Source organism: Mixophyes fleayi, chromosome 8, assembly GCF_038048845.1.
Source record: "Mixophyes fleayi isolate aMixFle1 chromosome 8, aMixFle1.hap1, whole genome shotgun sequence".
NCBI lineage: Eukaryota > Metazoa > Chordata > Amphibia > Anura > Limnodynastidae > Mixophyes > Mixophyes fleayi.
In genome coordinates, this window is record NC_134409.1 from 44,241,518 (window position 1) to 44,259,560 (window position 18,043).

The following is an 18,043-nucleotide window of genomic DNA, read 5'->3' on the forward strand; positions in this document are numbered from 1 at the left end:
CTGTATATTTTTCTTTTGATTTTGCCATTACCCTGTGATTTAATACATTTTTCTTATTTAAACCAGTTTCTCTATAATAACAATTTCCAATTTATACATTGATCACAGCCCTCTTATTTGTGCTGGAAATATCCCTTATCTAAAGGTTCCAACCATTCTGTTAGCTTCTTAGATTTTAGAAGCAAATTACTTTAGCTAGCTACTATATTTGACGTCTGGTTCCATGACTTTAAACAAGAAATAATAACAAACACATGTGTAACTGCCAAGTATATTAGATATGTGTCATACAAATGTAGATTACATAAAGGGAACATATTTCTAAGAATTAAGTTTTAGTATCTAAAAGTAGTAGTATACTGACATTATTTGTCTCAGAAGAGCACAGAAAGGAAAACAGTTTATCAAATACAACATGATACAGAGGATATAATGAAGAAAATGTAACATAAACCTGCATAATTAGCAAACCCGTTGTAAGCATGGTGACAGTCAGTTTAACAGGCCAGGGTCAAAATTCAATATTATAATAATAGTTCAAACATAAAGGGGCTGACTTAGGGGTAGATTTAATTTGCCGAGGTGCGGCATAGTGTCTCCAGAACAGTCAACAGAGACACATCTTCATCATCATCAACATTTATTTATATGCCGCCAGCAAATTCCGTAGCGGTTTACAATTGGGGACAAATAGTAATAAACAATACTGGGAAAAGCAGACAAAGAGGTAAGAAGGCCCTACTCACAAGCTTACAATCTATAGGTCAATGGGAATCGGATACATGAGGTCCCCTTACAACTCTAAATCAGTTTTTACATTTACATTCCACCCTTTACAGCATAAAATGGTTATCCAGGAGCTAATTTTGCACTTAGTCAGTGGATTTGTTACCAACTTTAAATCAGCCCCAAAATGGTTATGCATTCAGGCATAATAAACAGATAAATCAGGTTTATAACACAACTGATAAGGAAGTCTAGTACATTCATACAATTAGCAATTGCTGTCAGTCCGACAAGGATGAGTCTGATGGCCGCACGATATTGGTACGTGTGGGGGAGGGAGGTGGTCTTCTGCTAGAGAGAAGAAAAAAGAAAATTTAGAATCATACAGATTCAAATAAAAATACATCATATTACTAAATGGAAAGTTCACATATGAACACATCATCATCATCATCATCATTACCATTTATTTATATAGCCACTGATTCCGCAATGCTGTACAGAGAACTCATTCACATCAGTCTCTGCCCCATTGGAGCTTACAGTCTAAATTCCCTAACATACACAGACAGACAGAGAGAGACTAGGGCAGTGTCGGACTGGGGCATGAAGGGCCCACCGGGGGACTGCAAATCTAGGGGCCCACCAGAGGGGGTGTGGCCAGCCATCATAGAGGCGAGACCAGACACTAGAGGGGGAGTGGTCAGCTCACAAAGGACAGCTATCACCATAGTGTAGTATATAACGAATGTAGTGTGTATATAAAGAGTACACAATCTTGACCTGCCCCTTATATTGGACTGAACAGTCACCAAAAATTGGGATTGTCCCACTAGGCCAGGCTTGGCTAACCTGTGGCACTCCAGGTGTTGTGAAACTACAAGCCTCAGCATGCTTTGCCAATATATAGCAGCTTATTGCTGGAAGGGTATGCTGGGACTTGTAGTTTCACAACACCTAGAGTGCCACAGGTTAGCCAAGCCTGCACTAGGCTCAGAACAATTGACAGACTGTCCTACCTGTTCTTGTCACATTTACCACCTGTGGCTGCTGGTCTCTTTAGTTGCGGCTTGTCTGGATCCTGGAATGTTGAGGGTCCTATTTGGAAAAAATAATGGGTACATTTAGAAAACTTCAACCATCCCCGCTATTAAATCAACAGCACCCACATTTAATAAATAGGCCTCTCTCCAGCCCCAACATTAAATTAATAGTACTCACATTTGATAAATAAACCTTTTACCCTCCCTCCAAACAGCCCCAGCAATAAATTAATAGCATTTACATTTAATACATTCATTTCCCACAACCATTCCTAGCATTAAATAATTAATATTCACATTTAATAGATAGCCCTCCTCCTGACACTCAGCCCCACATTAAATTATAGACCCAAACAACCCCAGCATTAAATTAAAGCTCCCATCACCCCCCCTCCCTATAGTGTTCTCTGTACAGCCCCCCTCTCTATAGTTTACCATAGGCAGCCCCCCCACTATAGTTTAGTATAGATAGGCAGCCCCCCTATGCCACATAGTAGTGCTCCCAAAACAATATTATGCCATACAGTAGTACCTGAAATTCACATATGCCACGTAATAGTGTCCCCAATTCATATTATGCCCACAATAGTGCCCCCCAATTCACATATGCCATGGAATAGTGTTCTCCATACACACACACACACACACACACACACACACACACACACACACACACACACATTTGTACATTGATTCTAATGCAATCTACATTATATTGAATTAAGGCTTGTATATTTTCATCATTTAAGGCCCTATATAAATACAGTGAGAAAAGGAACAGCCACTTTAATAGAGCAGCCTGCATGCAAGCACATGCACAAATCTGACTCTTTGTATAATCAAAATATCTGTATGTGTCAAATGTGTATCACTGTAAACCTACAGCATGGTCATACACAATGCTAAAGGACAACGAAAATTAAAGGCAAATTGTTTTATTAAAATATCAAATGATTAATAGCTCTACCTGTCAATTTCATCAATAATATCAGCTCAGCACAAATATAAAACCCCAAATAAAAGGAATTTTCTCTTTCAAAGTATGAGCCCTTTATAAGAATATGCTGCTTTCTCCAGGATCCAACCATCTAATTGGTTTAAAGCAAACCAGGGCAGTATTGTATACAGTATCTGAAATGGTGCCCTGAGTAAATAATGCATACTTCCTACTGTTCCGATTTCAGCGGGACAATACCACATCGCAGACCCAAAAGAGGCGGATTTTGCACACAAAAATGGCCGATGTTTTGTCTCAAAATAGGTATTTTTATTCTAGAATATATATATACTCTGCAGTCAGCCCCTGCTCTCCCTGCAGCTAGAGCACAGATGTGTATAAGATAATTCTGTGCCATGCTGCAAGTCCTGGAATTTAGAAAAAGAAAGGATAAGCGCTCAAATCCAATCAGGACTCAACCTGCTACAAGCTGCATGTAGGGAGATTCTCCCAAAATCCCAAAGTTGAGGAAAAAAATGCACATTCCATCTATCATTGACAGTTGAAATGGAGTGTTATTCCTTCCACACTTTCAAATGCATGTACTTTTCATCCTATACTGAAATGATTAGCATGGTATAAGTAATTGTATAAACTGCAGCTTACATATTAGTCTCCAGGTGTTTATACGAGAGTTAAATTGCAATTGTACCTTATGATACATACAAGTTTGTTTTTGTTTTTATCCTCTTATCGCTGTGGGATTGTATATATTAAGTCCTGGAATTTGGTGAAGATTAAGATATAAGCAATAATATTAAATAAAAAAAAAAAAATCTACTTACCCATATCCTCATTGCTGCAGCCTCTCTTAGTCCTTCAGCGGCGGCGGGATCATCACAGTCAGCTGACAGAGGGAGGGGGCAGGTCACATGATCGCAGCTGCGATCACATGGGAAAGATGACTGGCTGTCACTGACAGCCAGTCATCTGCAGCAGCAGCAGAGACGCCAGGGAGTACAGCGGGGACACCCAGGAGGACAGCGGGGACGCCCAGGAAGACAGCGGGGACGCCGAGGACATCGACCACCAGGTGAGTTTAATGGGCTCCGCCCACTTTCAGAAGGGGGTGTGGCCGTAGGGCAGCGGGGCCTACCGGTGATTTTTCCGGTATCCCGGTGGGCCAGTCCGACGCTGGACTAGGGTCAATTTTGATAGCAGCCAATAAACCTAGTAACATTTTTTTGGAGTGGAACACATGCAAAGTTCACACATATAGGGCCTGATGCATTAAGAAACATAAATGCAGATACGTGCCGTATTTTGCGTAAAATAGCTCTGCATATGCCCAGAACCAGCCAGTGGATGCAGCAGCGTCCACTTCAAGTGCAAAGGACCCTTACTACAGCCTACTGTTTCATGGGTGGAATAGTCAACGTACTGTAAGAGTTCTCTAAAGTAATAGATTATACTAAACAAACAGGAAGTGCGTCACAGACTTTAAACAGGTATACCCAAGTACTATTTTTGTAAGAGCATATTAAGGGTGTAAGCTGACTACAAAAATGAAGACCTTAACTTGAAATGAGCTGTAGAGGGCGCTCTCGCTTCAGAACTAAATTCAGAAGTGACTGTTGGGTCACCTCAAGATACATACTAAGTGAAAGCATCTCCCCACTGCTGCTGCCATAGCTCTGAGTAAATATATGACTCAGCCCGATTATATGTTTAGTCTGAAGCCAAGAGACAGTCTCTAGAGGACAGGAGATGGAGAGGAGGGTGAAAAGGGGGGAGAACACTGAAAAATGGTGTTGCCCCTAATTTTCTTCACAGGAGTAATCACATACCTGTTAGAACAGTACACGCATGCATTAAAAAATACCGTTAGTTAGAAGCATAGACAAAACCTTAGACTTTGTCCTCGATTTTAACAGCATTAGAAGTGTGCTCTCAATCGCCTACTGCAGCATAGTATATTTATTTCTATGTTCTTATTATAGAAAGCCCTTGTATTTTACTGATCAAAAAAACAAGTCTAAGCACATTTAATTTAATAGGCCTTAAAGAACACGAGTTAACTGTTTAAAATTAACTTAATTGTCCAAGTCTTTAGCAAACTTTATGTGAAAATGATTTACAGTATTCTTTAAATTTTTTCTTTGAACAAATCTTTGGGACTTGCTCAATTGTTGATTATGTGGCTGTATAATGTATTGTATTATGCCCAGCACCCAGATTATGGGATCATAGGAATCTTGTCAGGTGGGCATGTGGTGTAATGCATGTTCCTAAACACAGCACATTGTGTAGACGACACTATATAGTATTTTTGCATAATTATATTGCAGCTTTTACTACCTCTCTTTCAAATTAATAGTTTATATATTTTGCACAGTAGATTTGGACAATGAGCATTAGATGAATTTTAGGCATCATATTTGTTGAGAAGAAAGCTTTAGACCACAAATTAAAAGCAATGCAATTTGATGTAGCAAGGAGGAAAAGAATATTATTTAATCTGCAAGCATGTTTGATTTAATATATATATATATATATATATATATATATGATGGATAAATACTTTATAGTGTGATGGGTGTAACTAAAGTCAGAGCTATTTTTTTTCTTTAAACAGCAACAGTCTGCTTGAATTCCGTGAATGTTTTCACTCCTATCTGTGGTTCACACTCATGGGACATTTATATGTACACTGACGCTCTGATTCACAGACCTGTGACATAGATCAGTTAACCACTAAGATGTGCTGGGAATATTAATGACAAAGTTTACATCTGATTTTTTTTTTTCAACTCGAAACCAGTGCAAGGTTATAGTCTGAATTGAAAAAAGAAGAATTTCAATAGTCTGGATACAACCAAGATCTACATCAACCTGTCATCAAACCGATTCATTCTCTCAATAAAACATTGCTAGGGCTCTCCCAAAATGACCCACCCATCCATCCTTCACTGAAAGTGGTTAACATATATGATTGTTTCTACATTTGGTGTTTTGGATGTCACTAAATACCTTGACAAGTAATGTTGTTTATTTCTGTATGTTTAAGACTGTGGTCACCAGAGCAATCAACCTTTCAAGCATGTTGACATTATGCAGATTTATAAGTTGCTCTCCCCATTGTATAACGCTCATGTTTGGTTCCCCCTTTATTAATAAAACAGATCTGTACATTTAAGATTTTCTTTCAGTCATTTTTTATTTACGTTAAAATCAAACTCAATTTCTACTCTGTACTGTAATCTACAAAATCCAGTCTGCAGTAAAAAAAATGCTGATTTATATCAAAGTGGACGTAAACATAGAAAATTAAAACGTATGCTAGTAATACTTGCCTTAATGCATCAGATTAACAAAACTGCATGTTTCCTGGTGAAAAGCTGCACTGATGATCTTTCGATTGGGCAGTGCGTGATGTGTTTGTAGAAAAATCTGAATGCTAGTGACATAACTTTTTCAAACATTCTGGCTATATTCAAAAAAACGGAATGAAACTATAGCACACAATAAATCTGGTGTTTGGGCAATTAAGTACTTAACCCAAGTATGTAACTTGAAGTACACACACATTCTAAGAAAATAAATGGTAACACCCAGTAAGCAGAAAAGTAGTAAGTGATTTAGAAGTGATTTAGGGTAGTAGAACTGTCCTAGCATCTGGGGAAGTGGTACAATGCTGGGTTCCTATACTGCAATGCAAACAATAGTTATGGAGCAGCTTTGGAACAGTAAAAAATGACTTGATTTCCTAGAGGCCTGCTGTTAACTTATTGTGACCATGGACAAGGTTGCAGCTTTTGATAGCTGTGACAATTCAACAAAATTGGAATGTTTTAGGTAAATAATTAGTGCTTAATGGGGTGCACAGACTTGCTGATATTTAGGTGCACACCTTGGAAGTGACTGTCAATAACACATCACAGCACAATTAATCCAAAAGCACTCAGATATGATACAATATGGTGACACAACTAGATGTTGTGTTTACCAATTATTGGGTAGATCAGCCATCATCAGGGATGTGAAAAGCTACAGGTTGTCTTAGGCATCTGACCATCTTTAAAAAACGTTGTTCACCTGAAGCAGGAAGAATGTGCAAACCCACAGGTTCCAGGGATTCCAGCTGACCAGTTGTTGCCCAGACAATCAGGGTCTTATTCATTTTCAGATGTAAGTCCTGTTGTGTGCCGCAACTTGCGTGAAATTGCTTTGTGCATGCTCAAACATGGACTTTACGCCAGTGAACGCAAGTGTATGCAATTCAATTCCAGCGCGATTCAAAACGCAAATAACACTTCTGACAGCCTACGATTTGAAGGACAGATCGGGGAAGGGAAGGGGCGGATGTATGTAGGCAATATACAGTGAGAGCGTGCCGAGGTAGAGTGCATGCACATCAGTCCGATTCAAGCTCTGGGCATCTCTTAGGTACGTCTTTTTTTTAGGCATATCACTTGCACCAGCTACAGGGCAGGTATAAGTTCCAATTGATAGTGATAACGGACACAAATACATGCCAGAACATATGTTTGCCATTAAGTGCAACTTGAATACGGGAATACATGCCTGCAATTTTCGTCTCATTTTAAAAAAGTCAAATTGTGTTCCAAAATGAATCAGGCCCTCAGATTTCGAGGTCACTTTCCAGCAATATTAAAAAAGCAGGCACTATAAAATAAAACACTACTAGCTCTAAGGAACTGATACCTTTCAAAAGTACAAACACCAAAAATAAAATGAAACCACAAGAAAAAAAATCAAACTTAACTTTACTTTAATATAACTTTTAAAATGCTTCATAGTTGTTGTTTTCCAGTGAGAGCAGTGATATGCTGAAGGGAGATAGCTCTGCCCATCAGTGATTGAAATGTAATTAGCATGTCCCAACTCTCATCATTCTGTCCTGGGGCTAGATTTACTAAGCTGCGGGTTTGAAAAAGTGGGGATGTTGCCTATAGCAATCAATCAGATTCTAGCTTTCATTTATTTAGTACCTTTTACAAAATGACAGCTAGAATCTGATTGGTTGCTATAGGCAACATCCCCACTTTTTCAAACCCACAGCTTAGTAAATCTAGCCCCTGGTCTAGAGTGCTGGGAGCTATGATGTGCAGGAGGTACTGTAGAGGAGCGCGTACCATTTAGCAGCTGATCATTCATCCCACTCTTTAAAATATATAAAAAGGTCCAGTCTGATTGGTAACAGGTCCTACTTCTTAATATAACAGACATTGGCATGAACACCTTAGTAAACAAGAAATAGTTTGCTTATTTAAAATAAAAGTATTTGCCATTATGTTAAGTAACAGAAAGTTGCCATGCTGCTGTGCTATGCTTTCGGTATGTAAGAAAATGCATTTTATGCCTTTCCTGCAGCGTGTTTTGGACAAAAGAAAAAAAACGCCTAGAAAAATCAATGTCATCCCTCTTTAGATGTAGATCTGTAGTTTGCTAAATACTGTTTCTGCCCACTGTAGCTGCCAAGATGAGCCACAGAACTAGAGCTGGCCAAAAGTATAAGGAAATGCTGCATGCTTGTGGTGGAACAAACAGGGGAATGTTTGAGAGTGGAGCCACTGGGACAACACTCAAGTTCAGGTTGGCAGCAAACAAAAATTGTTACCATCTGGATGGTTTTCAGAGAGGGATCTTTGTGAAATGTGGAGATGGGTGGAGGGAGAGCTGCTCAGAAGTGTAATTACATTCAGCAACACATGCTTATACTGCACTGAACTGAAAAAAACGTTCACTGTGCCACACTTGTAACAACACTACAAACCTTTACAGCTCTCAGTATAAAACAACTTACATTCTTTATTGTATGATCTAAAGAAATTGTCACGAGGAAGTGTCACCAAGAACTGGAACCTTGCAGCCCATGGTTTTATAGTACTAACTGACAATACATCCCATATTCCTAAATATATATGAAAATAGCAGAGCCATGAAAGTATTCACAATTGAGCAGTGTTTGAGTGTGAGATCAGTAAGTCATTTGCACTCAGTCTTCAGGGGCAAACACAGGATTCCCAGAGGGGGGTTTCAAATGCTTGCATGGGGAAGGTTTTGCATTTACGTATTACATTGGTACTTGCACACACAAAGGGAAAGAAAGGGGCAAACACCCACAATGCAGAGAAACACACATAGGGAGACAGAGACACATATGCAAAATAAAGTGATCTCTATTGGAAGTAGGGAAGGAGGAGAAGTGCTCAGGTGAGTAGAGGTGGGGATGAGATCTGCAAGCAATAGGCAGTGCATGGCCCATGGTGCGAAGAAACGGGATCCCGCCATGGCTTCTTAGTAGGAGGGACAGTTCTCTGCATGGTCACTACATTCACAAAAATGGCAGAAGGAAAATGGATTAAAAGGTCCACCCACTTTTTTTCAACTGATCAAGTCCTAATGGTGGCTGGCATAAAGACGTGTTGGATCTAACGTAGGGGGTTGGTGATGGGTTTGTTTCTAGGCATCTGGAAATTCCCCAAACTATGTGCCTGGTATTGCTTCTCCTTCCTTGTATGCATTAATTATTTGTTGATGTAAAATGGGATCTCTTTGTGCAATAAACATTATTCTTCTCATATTTTCCAATATTGTAGTGTATTATACAAAACAAACAAGCCCCACATTATTCATTTACCTTTTTTGTGATTTGATGGAATCTGACCAATGTACGCTAAATTACAAGGTCCACATGCATAAATAATAAGTGTACATAAAATATGTGCCTGAATTGATGATCAGAGGGTTTTGAACCCTTCATGACCTAACCAAATTTGGCTCTTTGGGATGTCACTGTTTAAATTAAATGTCTTTTTTATGTTTTAGTCTACCTAACTTAGTTTTATATGAGGTTTTTTGTTTGTTTGTTTGTTTACTGGAATAAATAGGGCTTTCTTTTGGTAGTAAATTGAGATAAGAATATACTTATTTTTTATAAATTTCCATGGGGAAAGCAGCATTGGTTGAAGTAGATATTTAGAAGTGGTGGTCTGAAAAATGTAATGGGAATGTAAGTGAATGGCATTTGATAGTTTCACATGAAGAGTGTTGGAAGCAGCGCAAAGGCACCTATGATAGCAAGGGAGTTATGAGCAGATAAAATTAGAAAAAGGATTCAGGGGCAAAGGACATTCTACTGGTAAGTATGTCAATGTTTATGGCTTCTTTTGCAGAGTCTTTGCACAGCGGAGCTCATAGGGAGGACTACGGACTCTATCCCTTACTCTAACGCTATTTCTTTCCCTGTCAGATTCTTCCTACTGACATCCAGTCTTGTCTCTCCCATCCGATATTCGTCCGGTGTTTGATTCTTGGTGTCTTCTTCCTGTCAGGTAGGCAAAACGTTTGACACGCAGCTGGAGCGCAAACGTCACTCAGTCACTTCTGGCGCCTTTCCTGATTGCAATAACGTGTATTACTACTCCTATGTTGCAGCCTCCAACGCGTTTTGTCCCATAGGACTTTGACAAGGGTGCTCTGTTATGTGAGGGGGAGCTTTATATGGCATTTTCCCCAATATCTTTATTGATTAAAAGCTCCTAATTTTAGAAGTAATGTTAAAATTGTTTTTAAAAAATATATAAACATCAATACGGAATAAAAGATTTAAATAATTCCTATTTTAGCAAACTTTGAGGGAAATGTCAAATGTATTCAAGGGCAATGAGGTTAGTCTACATGTGGAAAATATATATATCTACATCTCCACAGTTTACTTTTTATTCCCCACTTCTTCCTAGTTCAAATCTGAATGAAAGGTCCTAAATCAAAGTCAATATTTATTCCGTGTGGAGAGAGAGTTTTTATATTAAAGATCCATTGTGCTTCTGCTTTTGTAATTTGTTCTACATAAATTCCTCCCCTCCAAAATTTGGTAATTAAATCCAGGGGAGGGCTGGCAAACTTCAACCTGGGGGGCAAGACTTGTCTCAGCAGCCAATTTTAAAGGGAAAAAATTGCAGATGACCCAGCCCAAGGTAGCGCACTATGGGACTGGCCCGGGGGGGAGATGCCCCCCCTGTCCCCCAGCCCAGCCTGCCCCTGATTAGATCTATACCTATAAATTTAAGGTGACTTGGATGCTATAAATTTAATGTGACTCAGATGCCTATGAATTTAAGGTGACACTTTGCAAAAGAAGCCATAAACATTGACATATTTACCAGTAGAATGTCCTTTGCCCCTGAATCCTTTTTCTAAATTTACCTGCTCATAACACCCTTTGCTATCATAGGTGCTTTTGCGCTTCTTCCAACACTCCTCACTTATATATTTCATAGGAGCACATCAGCCTTAATAGTAAGAGCGCCCACTGCTGGCAACTTCAAATTAGTTTCACATGAAGGCAGTAGGAGAATTGGCGGTATGACATATCCCCACATATACCCCCATTTCAACTACTGGGAAGCAGGCAAAGTAGCATAATGGTACAAAGGGGGTAAGGAGGAGATTGGCAGGACAATTTTTTAGTTTTTAACTCCCCTCCCTCTGCCTCTCAGCAATGTTGAATAACATTTAATAGTTAAAACTAGGTGGGCAGTGATTTTATGGTACTGGAAAGCAGCAGAGACACATGTCACATGCTGTCACTTTGCCTGTAAGTCCTGGCAGGCGAATGAGCTACCTGAAAGGAGAGGCATATACAGAGGCCCATTGGTAAGCGATTAATGTAGTCTTTTATTAAATATACTACCCTTGTTATTAGTTGTTAGTTCCCACAATTTCCAACATGCTCTCATTCATAATGGTTATCTTATATATAAGTTATAGACACAACATTTCTGAATTGAAGCAGAGCCTTTTATAAAATTAAAAAGAAAGTGGCAGTGCGTTAAGGACATGGTGCCATTTACAATATATTAGTCTGGGTGTCACATTACGTGGCTAAAACACTGTATCACCACAGATGTTCCCCCAGTGACCCCTTCTCCCTTACCTGAAGTAATTCAAAAGTGTTTATATTTCACCTAATGACTCATCAAAATACATATTTAAGGGTCTATTTAACAATTGGTGAAGAGTCAAAATGCCGTCATAAATGCCGGCAAAAGGATTTTTCACCACGTTTCTTATTTATCATAGGGTTAACACTGGAGAAATCACAGATTTCTCTGCCATTAACCTAATTACCGGCACTTGCCGTTATCCGCATAGACCTCTATGGGGACAACAGCATTATGCAATTTATTAAACTATGAAAGCTTTGCATCTCAGGGTGGCATTACTGGTCTTTTTCAATGGGATCCGGATGAAGCTTCTCTGACTTCTCTGGATCCCTATATCACTTATCAAATTTAATGCAGTATTTAGTGCATCTTCATAAACCTACTTTTCTTTCCTCCTTTTTTTTCCTCTGGATTCCTCTCAGGAGAAAGCGCTATGCACAGTCTCATAGCACTTTCTCCATTTTCCAGCAGAAAAAGGTCTTTGTTGAGGATGGGGCTCAAGGCCGGGACCCATACAGCCGCTCCAGCATATTAAATTGCAGCAGTGTTTCTTTATCTACTGCTGCAATATTGATGGCTACTGCACTGGGTTCTTAAACAGACCCGTTAATTTCCTGAAATATCCTTTTACGTGTAAATATGTTCACATTTGGAAATCTCAAGGACAGTTTTTAGACTATACTATCATCATACTACAATATGGCAGACAGTAGATATCTCGTGCATCCATATATTTACACATAGGTTATCTACACCCCAAATAATCACTATTTAAAAAGAAGAATAATCGTTGCAGGGATCTGAATAAAAGAAAAACCTCACTGCTCTGTTAGGCAACATGTGGTCAGCCGCTTGGCCTCAGGTCCCGAGAGCGTGCATAGACTTGGCACAGGAGTCTATTTTGAAAGTGTCTTTTTTCTGGTTCCTGATTGATAGCATGCCTGCTTCTTTCTGACTCTCTGTGACTAAACTTGCTCCTTACTCTATATAGTTCAGTTCTTTTGATGTAGAAGCAGAAAAGTAGTTGATTCAACGTAAGACTAGTTTAATTTGCAAAATGTGAAGTATTGTATTTTAGTAGTAGTATTGTATGCTAATTTGCAATATTATTTAATAATGAAATGTAATAACTTAAAAATCCTGCCTCCAGTCCAGTAAGCATTAAGTAAACTAAATTAACTTAATCAACTAATTTAAATTAACTAAACTATCTTTCTAACTGTGCTATAACCTAGTCAATGAATAAAAAAAAAATTACTTTCAGTAGTCTAACTTACACATGCTAAAATCTAATTGTTATAATAGGTTACAGGACAGTAGTTAATAGTAATAATAATTAGTAGTAGTATTAGTAATTTAATTTGTATTTCATTTCAGTTTTCATTGAAAATGCAATTTCACATTGATTTTTATTTTTTGTAATGAACTTTTTATTGAGTTTTCAAAAATAATATAAACAGATAAATAAAACAGGGGGGGGCGGGCTACAAAAAAGAGAAAAGGAACAAGAGGGAAAAAACAAAGGAGAATATATGTCACCTCCAAAATGTGCATACAACACCAAATATTTTCACTGTAGCAATATACAATGGAACATACAAGTGAGAAATAAAAAAAATCATAATAAAGGGAGGAAAGTGAATAGAAAAGATAAGGAAGGAGGGCAGGGGTGAAAGTCACTGCCTGAACAGAAATACAGAAAAAAAGAATGAGGTAGATTAATCTTGTAATGGAGGGGCGGCCCCGTAGAACTCAATCCAAGGGCTCCAGATACAAGCAAATTTGTTTGGAGTATGATGAAAGATGCTAGAAATAAATTCCATGCAGTAGACCTGCCAGATTCGATTGATAATGGAAAGGATGGAGGGTGGTCTTTGATTCTTTCAGGATAGAGCAAATTGGCATTCTATGGGACTGGGAATATGGGCAATCAGCTTCTGTATGTGTTTAGGACATCTGGGATATTGTGGGGGCAATAAGGAATAAGATAAAGAATTGAAAATGGTAACATCTGTGAAATTGATGATCAAGTGGTGTATTACCCTCCAACGGGAGGCCAATTTCAGGCAGTGCCAAAAAATATGAGTCAGAGTGCCTACAGCACTACAGAGACACCAACAATAAGAAGAAGATTTTGAAAATATAATGATAGTAGATGTTACAAGTGTTCTCACTAATTTTAACACAAATTGAGGTTTTATAGATATAGAGTCTGATATTATCCCAGTACTCAGGGTCGAACGCTTCCCCATTGTCCCCCTTCCACTTGATTTTCAATTGGGTCCTTAGACGGTTGATTATGTTGTTGGCTAAGACCTTAGAAAGTGGATATGAGACCTCTAGATGCAGATCATAGTGTGCAGAAAGTCACAGAAGAGGAGGGTTGGTGAATATCAGGGTGGGAGCCACGAACAGTGTCATATAAGTGTCTGATTTAGTAGAGATGTAACAAGGATTAATCCAGCTTGTTCAGGTTAGATACTTTCTAGTTCACTTCATGATATACAGAACCCAAGGGTAAATTATAATCCACATGTTTAAGGTAAATTTCAGCTGACACATGAAGCTTATTTACTTGTACAAGGTGAAATCAATAATTAAATTGATGCATGTGTGACTCCTGAGCTCCATAAACAACAGCAATTCTGTGCAATAAATGATTTTCAGTGTAAAGGACAGTGTCCACTCAGTAATCCTTCTAATGAAATAAGCATCTCTCTCCCAGCAACTGTAGGGTTAAACAACTTGCAATTCTCTCATCAACAATCATTTTAGGCAGTTTCACAATAGAATCAAACTTCTGATGCAATATAGACAAACTCTTGTAGTAAATGATTTCTCTCTATGTCCCAGCCAACTTGCAGATAACTTTAAATACAACAGAGTTAGCTGGAATAAACTCTTCCTTTAGCCAGTGCTATAACACCTCTCTATAGCAATATTACAGTCCGGGTCAGAGGTTTTAACAACATAGTTTGATGTCTCACTTAAATAACTTGAACATAGCATAGCTAAAGAAACTTATCTGTCTTCATCTCATGGACAGTGGCAAGTTAGGTATTTTTCTATACTGCAAAGGTACTTGTTTCTAGGCTGGCTGCAAACATCCCTCAGGACAACAATTCAGCCATAGTATTCAGTGGCCCTTTGTGGGAAGATCCTTCTTTAGCTCAGCCAGCAGTCACACACATCACTTCTAGAACTAGCCAGTCTGTTTTTTGGCCCCTCCCCTTTTCCCCAAGAATTCTCCTGGAACCTAGTTCATTCATTGCAGTCTACCCACTCCAAAATGGCCACTGCATTTTGCATTTAACTTCCCAGAGACACTCTGGAGAACTGTAGTTTACGAGAATATTGGTGATAATATAGAAGCACTGTGGGTGGAAATATCCAGCGTAGGAAAAAGTTCAGAGAAGTTGCTGATAGGGATATGCTATAAACTGCCAGATATTAGTATGATTGAGGAAGCCCAACTTCTACAGCAAATTGAAAAGGCTACACAACTAGGTCAAATTTTAATTATGGGGGATTTTAATTATCCGGACATTGATTGGAGTACTGAGACCTGCGGTACAGCTAGGGGAAATAGGTTTCTGAGCACGCTAAAAGACCATTACATGTCCCAATTAGTAGAGGAACCATCTAGGAACCGGACTATACTGGACCTAGTCATAACAAATAATATAGACGTAATATCAAATATTTAAGTAAGGGAGCACTTGGGAAACAATGATCATAATATGGACTCATTTGAAATTAGTTTCCAGAAGCAACAGTATAAGGGATCAACTAGGACTTTAAACTTTAGAAAGGCAAATTTTAATATGCTAAAGGAGTCTATAACGAGCATAGACTGGGACAAAGTTTTTGAAGGAAAAAATACGGAAGAAAAGTGGGCTGTCTTTAAAATGTTGTTGGAAACATACACATATAAGTTCATTCCTATGGGATATAAATGTAAAAGAATTAAGTTTAAACCAATGTGGCTAAATAAAAAGATAAGGGAAGAAATGCAAAGGAAGAAGCGTGCATTTAAATTGTCTGATGGGTCAGAGGAGTCCTTCCGTAGGTACAAGGAATATAATAAAACATGCAAAAAGGAAATTAGATTGGCTAAATTAGAAAATGAAAAGCAAGTTGCAAAAGAAAGTAAGACAAACCCCAAAATGTTTTTTAAGTGTATAAATGGCAAAAGGATTTAAAAAAGATAATATAGGACCCCTAAGAAGTGAGATGGGTGAATTGATAAATGATACTAAGGAAAAAGCAGAGGTATTAAACACTTTCTTTTCTTCAGTATTTACTAGAGAAGAACAAATGGTAGGAGGAATACATAAGAATGGAAATGAAACCATACCATTAATTAATACTTGGTTGTCAGAGGAAGAAGTCCAAAGGCGACTGAAGAATATTAAGATAAATAAAGCTCCAGGTCCAGATGGCATACACCCAAGGGTCCTTATGGAGCTAAACTCAGAAATAGCTAGACCGCTAGTCTTAATTTTCAGAGATTCAATCTTATCAGGCTCAGTACCAAGAATTTGTCGAATAGCAGATGTGATACCATTGTTTAAAAAGGGGATGAGATCACAACCAGGGAATTATAGACCTGTAAGCCTGACATCAATAGTGGGGAAACTACTGGAAGGTATATTAAGCGATAGTATTCAGGATTATTTGGTGCACAATAAGATTATTAGTGGAAATCACCATGGATTTATGAGGTATAGGTCATGTCAAACTAATCTAATTTGTTTCTACGAGGAAGTTAGTGGGAACTTAGACCAGGGCAGCACAGTAGATGTGGTCTACTTAGATTTTGCAGTCAATTGAATTCCCCCCTATACGTATAAAGTTATGTGGCGCAGGGAGAAGGGTAAATTGCTTGTGAGAAGGGTGTCTGAGACGGCAAGTATATTTTTATATATATATATATATATATATATATATATATATATATACATATATAAAATATAAATAGGAGTTAATGATGAATAGGGATGTGTGTGCCCCTCTGTTTACTGTAGGTAGAGGCATAGTGCATTTGGGGATAAGTTTCTTTAAAGCGGTGGGTGTAAGGTCTTGGAAGATGAGAGGAGTAGTCCTGGAGTGAGAAATGTTTTTCATGTTGTGTGTGGCAAGGAGGATTCTCTCCTTCGCAGTGTAGTACTGTAAGCGCACTCTCACATCTCGCGGAGGTAAGGTTAGTTAAGGTTTAGGTCGGAGGGCCAGGTGGGTGCAGTCGACCGTAGGTTTGAGGTGGTAAAATCCGCGACCAGTAACTTGAAGTGATTGTCAAGGTAGATAGGAATATCTTTCGAAGATCCCTTCTCTTGTACATTTTTGAGTCTTAAGATTGATATGGCCAGAGCAGTTTTATTGATTCTCAAATTCCTCCTTGAGAGTGCCAAATTCAGAATGGATGGCAGCAATATCATGATCCATTTGCACTTAGAAGATGCAGACCTCTGTCTTATTTTCAAGAGAAAGTCCGGGAACCCAGTGAAGCGATTTCAGACCTTAATTCCGAAACCAAGGTGCAAAAATCAGATTGAATAGTAGCTTTAACTTGCTTTATAAATTCAGCCATGTTAGGCGGACGGGTGTACGAGTCTGAGTCGTGACCCTGAGTGAGCAGTGGAGGTGGTCCAGTTTTCCCACTCCTGGAAAACATACTGGGATGGGAGTGTTTTTCTGTCTTTCAGCTATAGGTATGCAGGCTGTAGACAAAAGCTGAGGATAGAGGGTCGTGCACAAAATGAGCAGACAGGGTCATGTGGGAATGAACGTTCTGTGAAGACAGCGCAATGAGATCCTGCTCCTGAAAGTTAGCATAGGTTACTGCATGGAGAGCATGACTGACAACATACAAAGAAATATAGATAAGCAACTTGTGCTGCGTTTCCCCAGAGGATAGTAGATCCTCCCATAGTGGTTCTTTAGTTACCTCCCCATGATCCGGGTGGCTGTTGTTACATTAGGTCCATCGCTGAGAGAGGGAAATTCTGTGTACTATCCCTCTGGGGAACTTACCACGCTACAGCGGAGACCCGGAAAGTGAATTTGTCCTGTGTTTTCTATATAACAGAGATCAATGACTGAAAACCACTACAGTTGAAAGTTTGATATATATCTCTGAAGGGTCTATGTGATTGATTATGGCATCTGTCCTTTGAACTTTTAACACTTACCTGATTATTACTGTTGGTGCATTTTTGAATTACAGCATTGGACTATTGTCTTAAACTAAGGACTTTTTGTTATGCTTTATTTGACTTTTATAACCATTTGAACAAACAGAGTGCATTTCTACATCAATCATATACAGTGGGAATATTACCATTTATGGTTCAAGAGAGAATTGT

General features: G+C 38.6%; 1 protein-coding gene across 4 annotated transcripts in view; it reads right to left on the bottom strand.

The window, feature by feature from the left end:
- Positions 1–264: 264 nt before the first annotated feature.
- DNM3 (dynamin 3) overlaps positions 265–18,043 on the bottom strand; it is a 399,791-nt gene continuing 382,012 nt past the window's right edge. The window contains exon 22 of one of the 4 annotated variants that reach the window (XM_075182456.1): positions 265–1,074. In XM_075182456.1, the coding sequence (XP_075038557.1) occupies positions 1,008–1,074 (67 nt within the window). In that variant the 3' untranslated portion in view covers positions 265–1,007. Of the gene's footprint in view, positions 1,078–18,043 lie in introns of all 4 variants that reach the window. The other 3 variants (XM_075182455.1, XM_075182457.1, XM_075182458.1) reach the window with 3 other exon arrangements.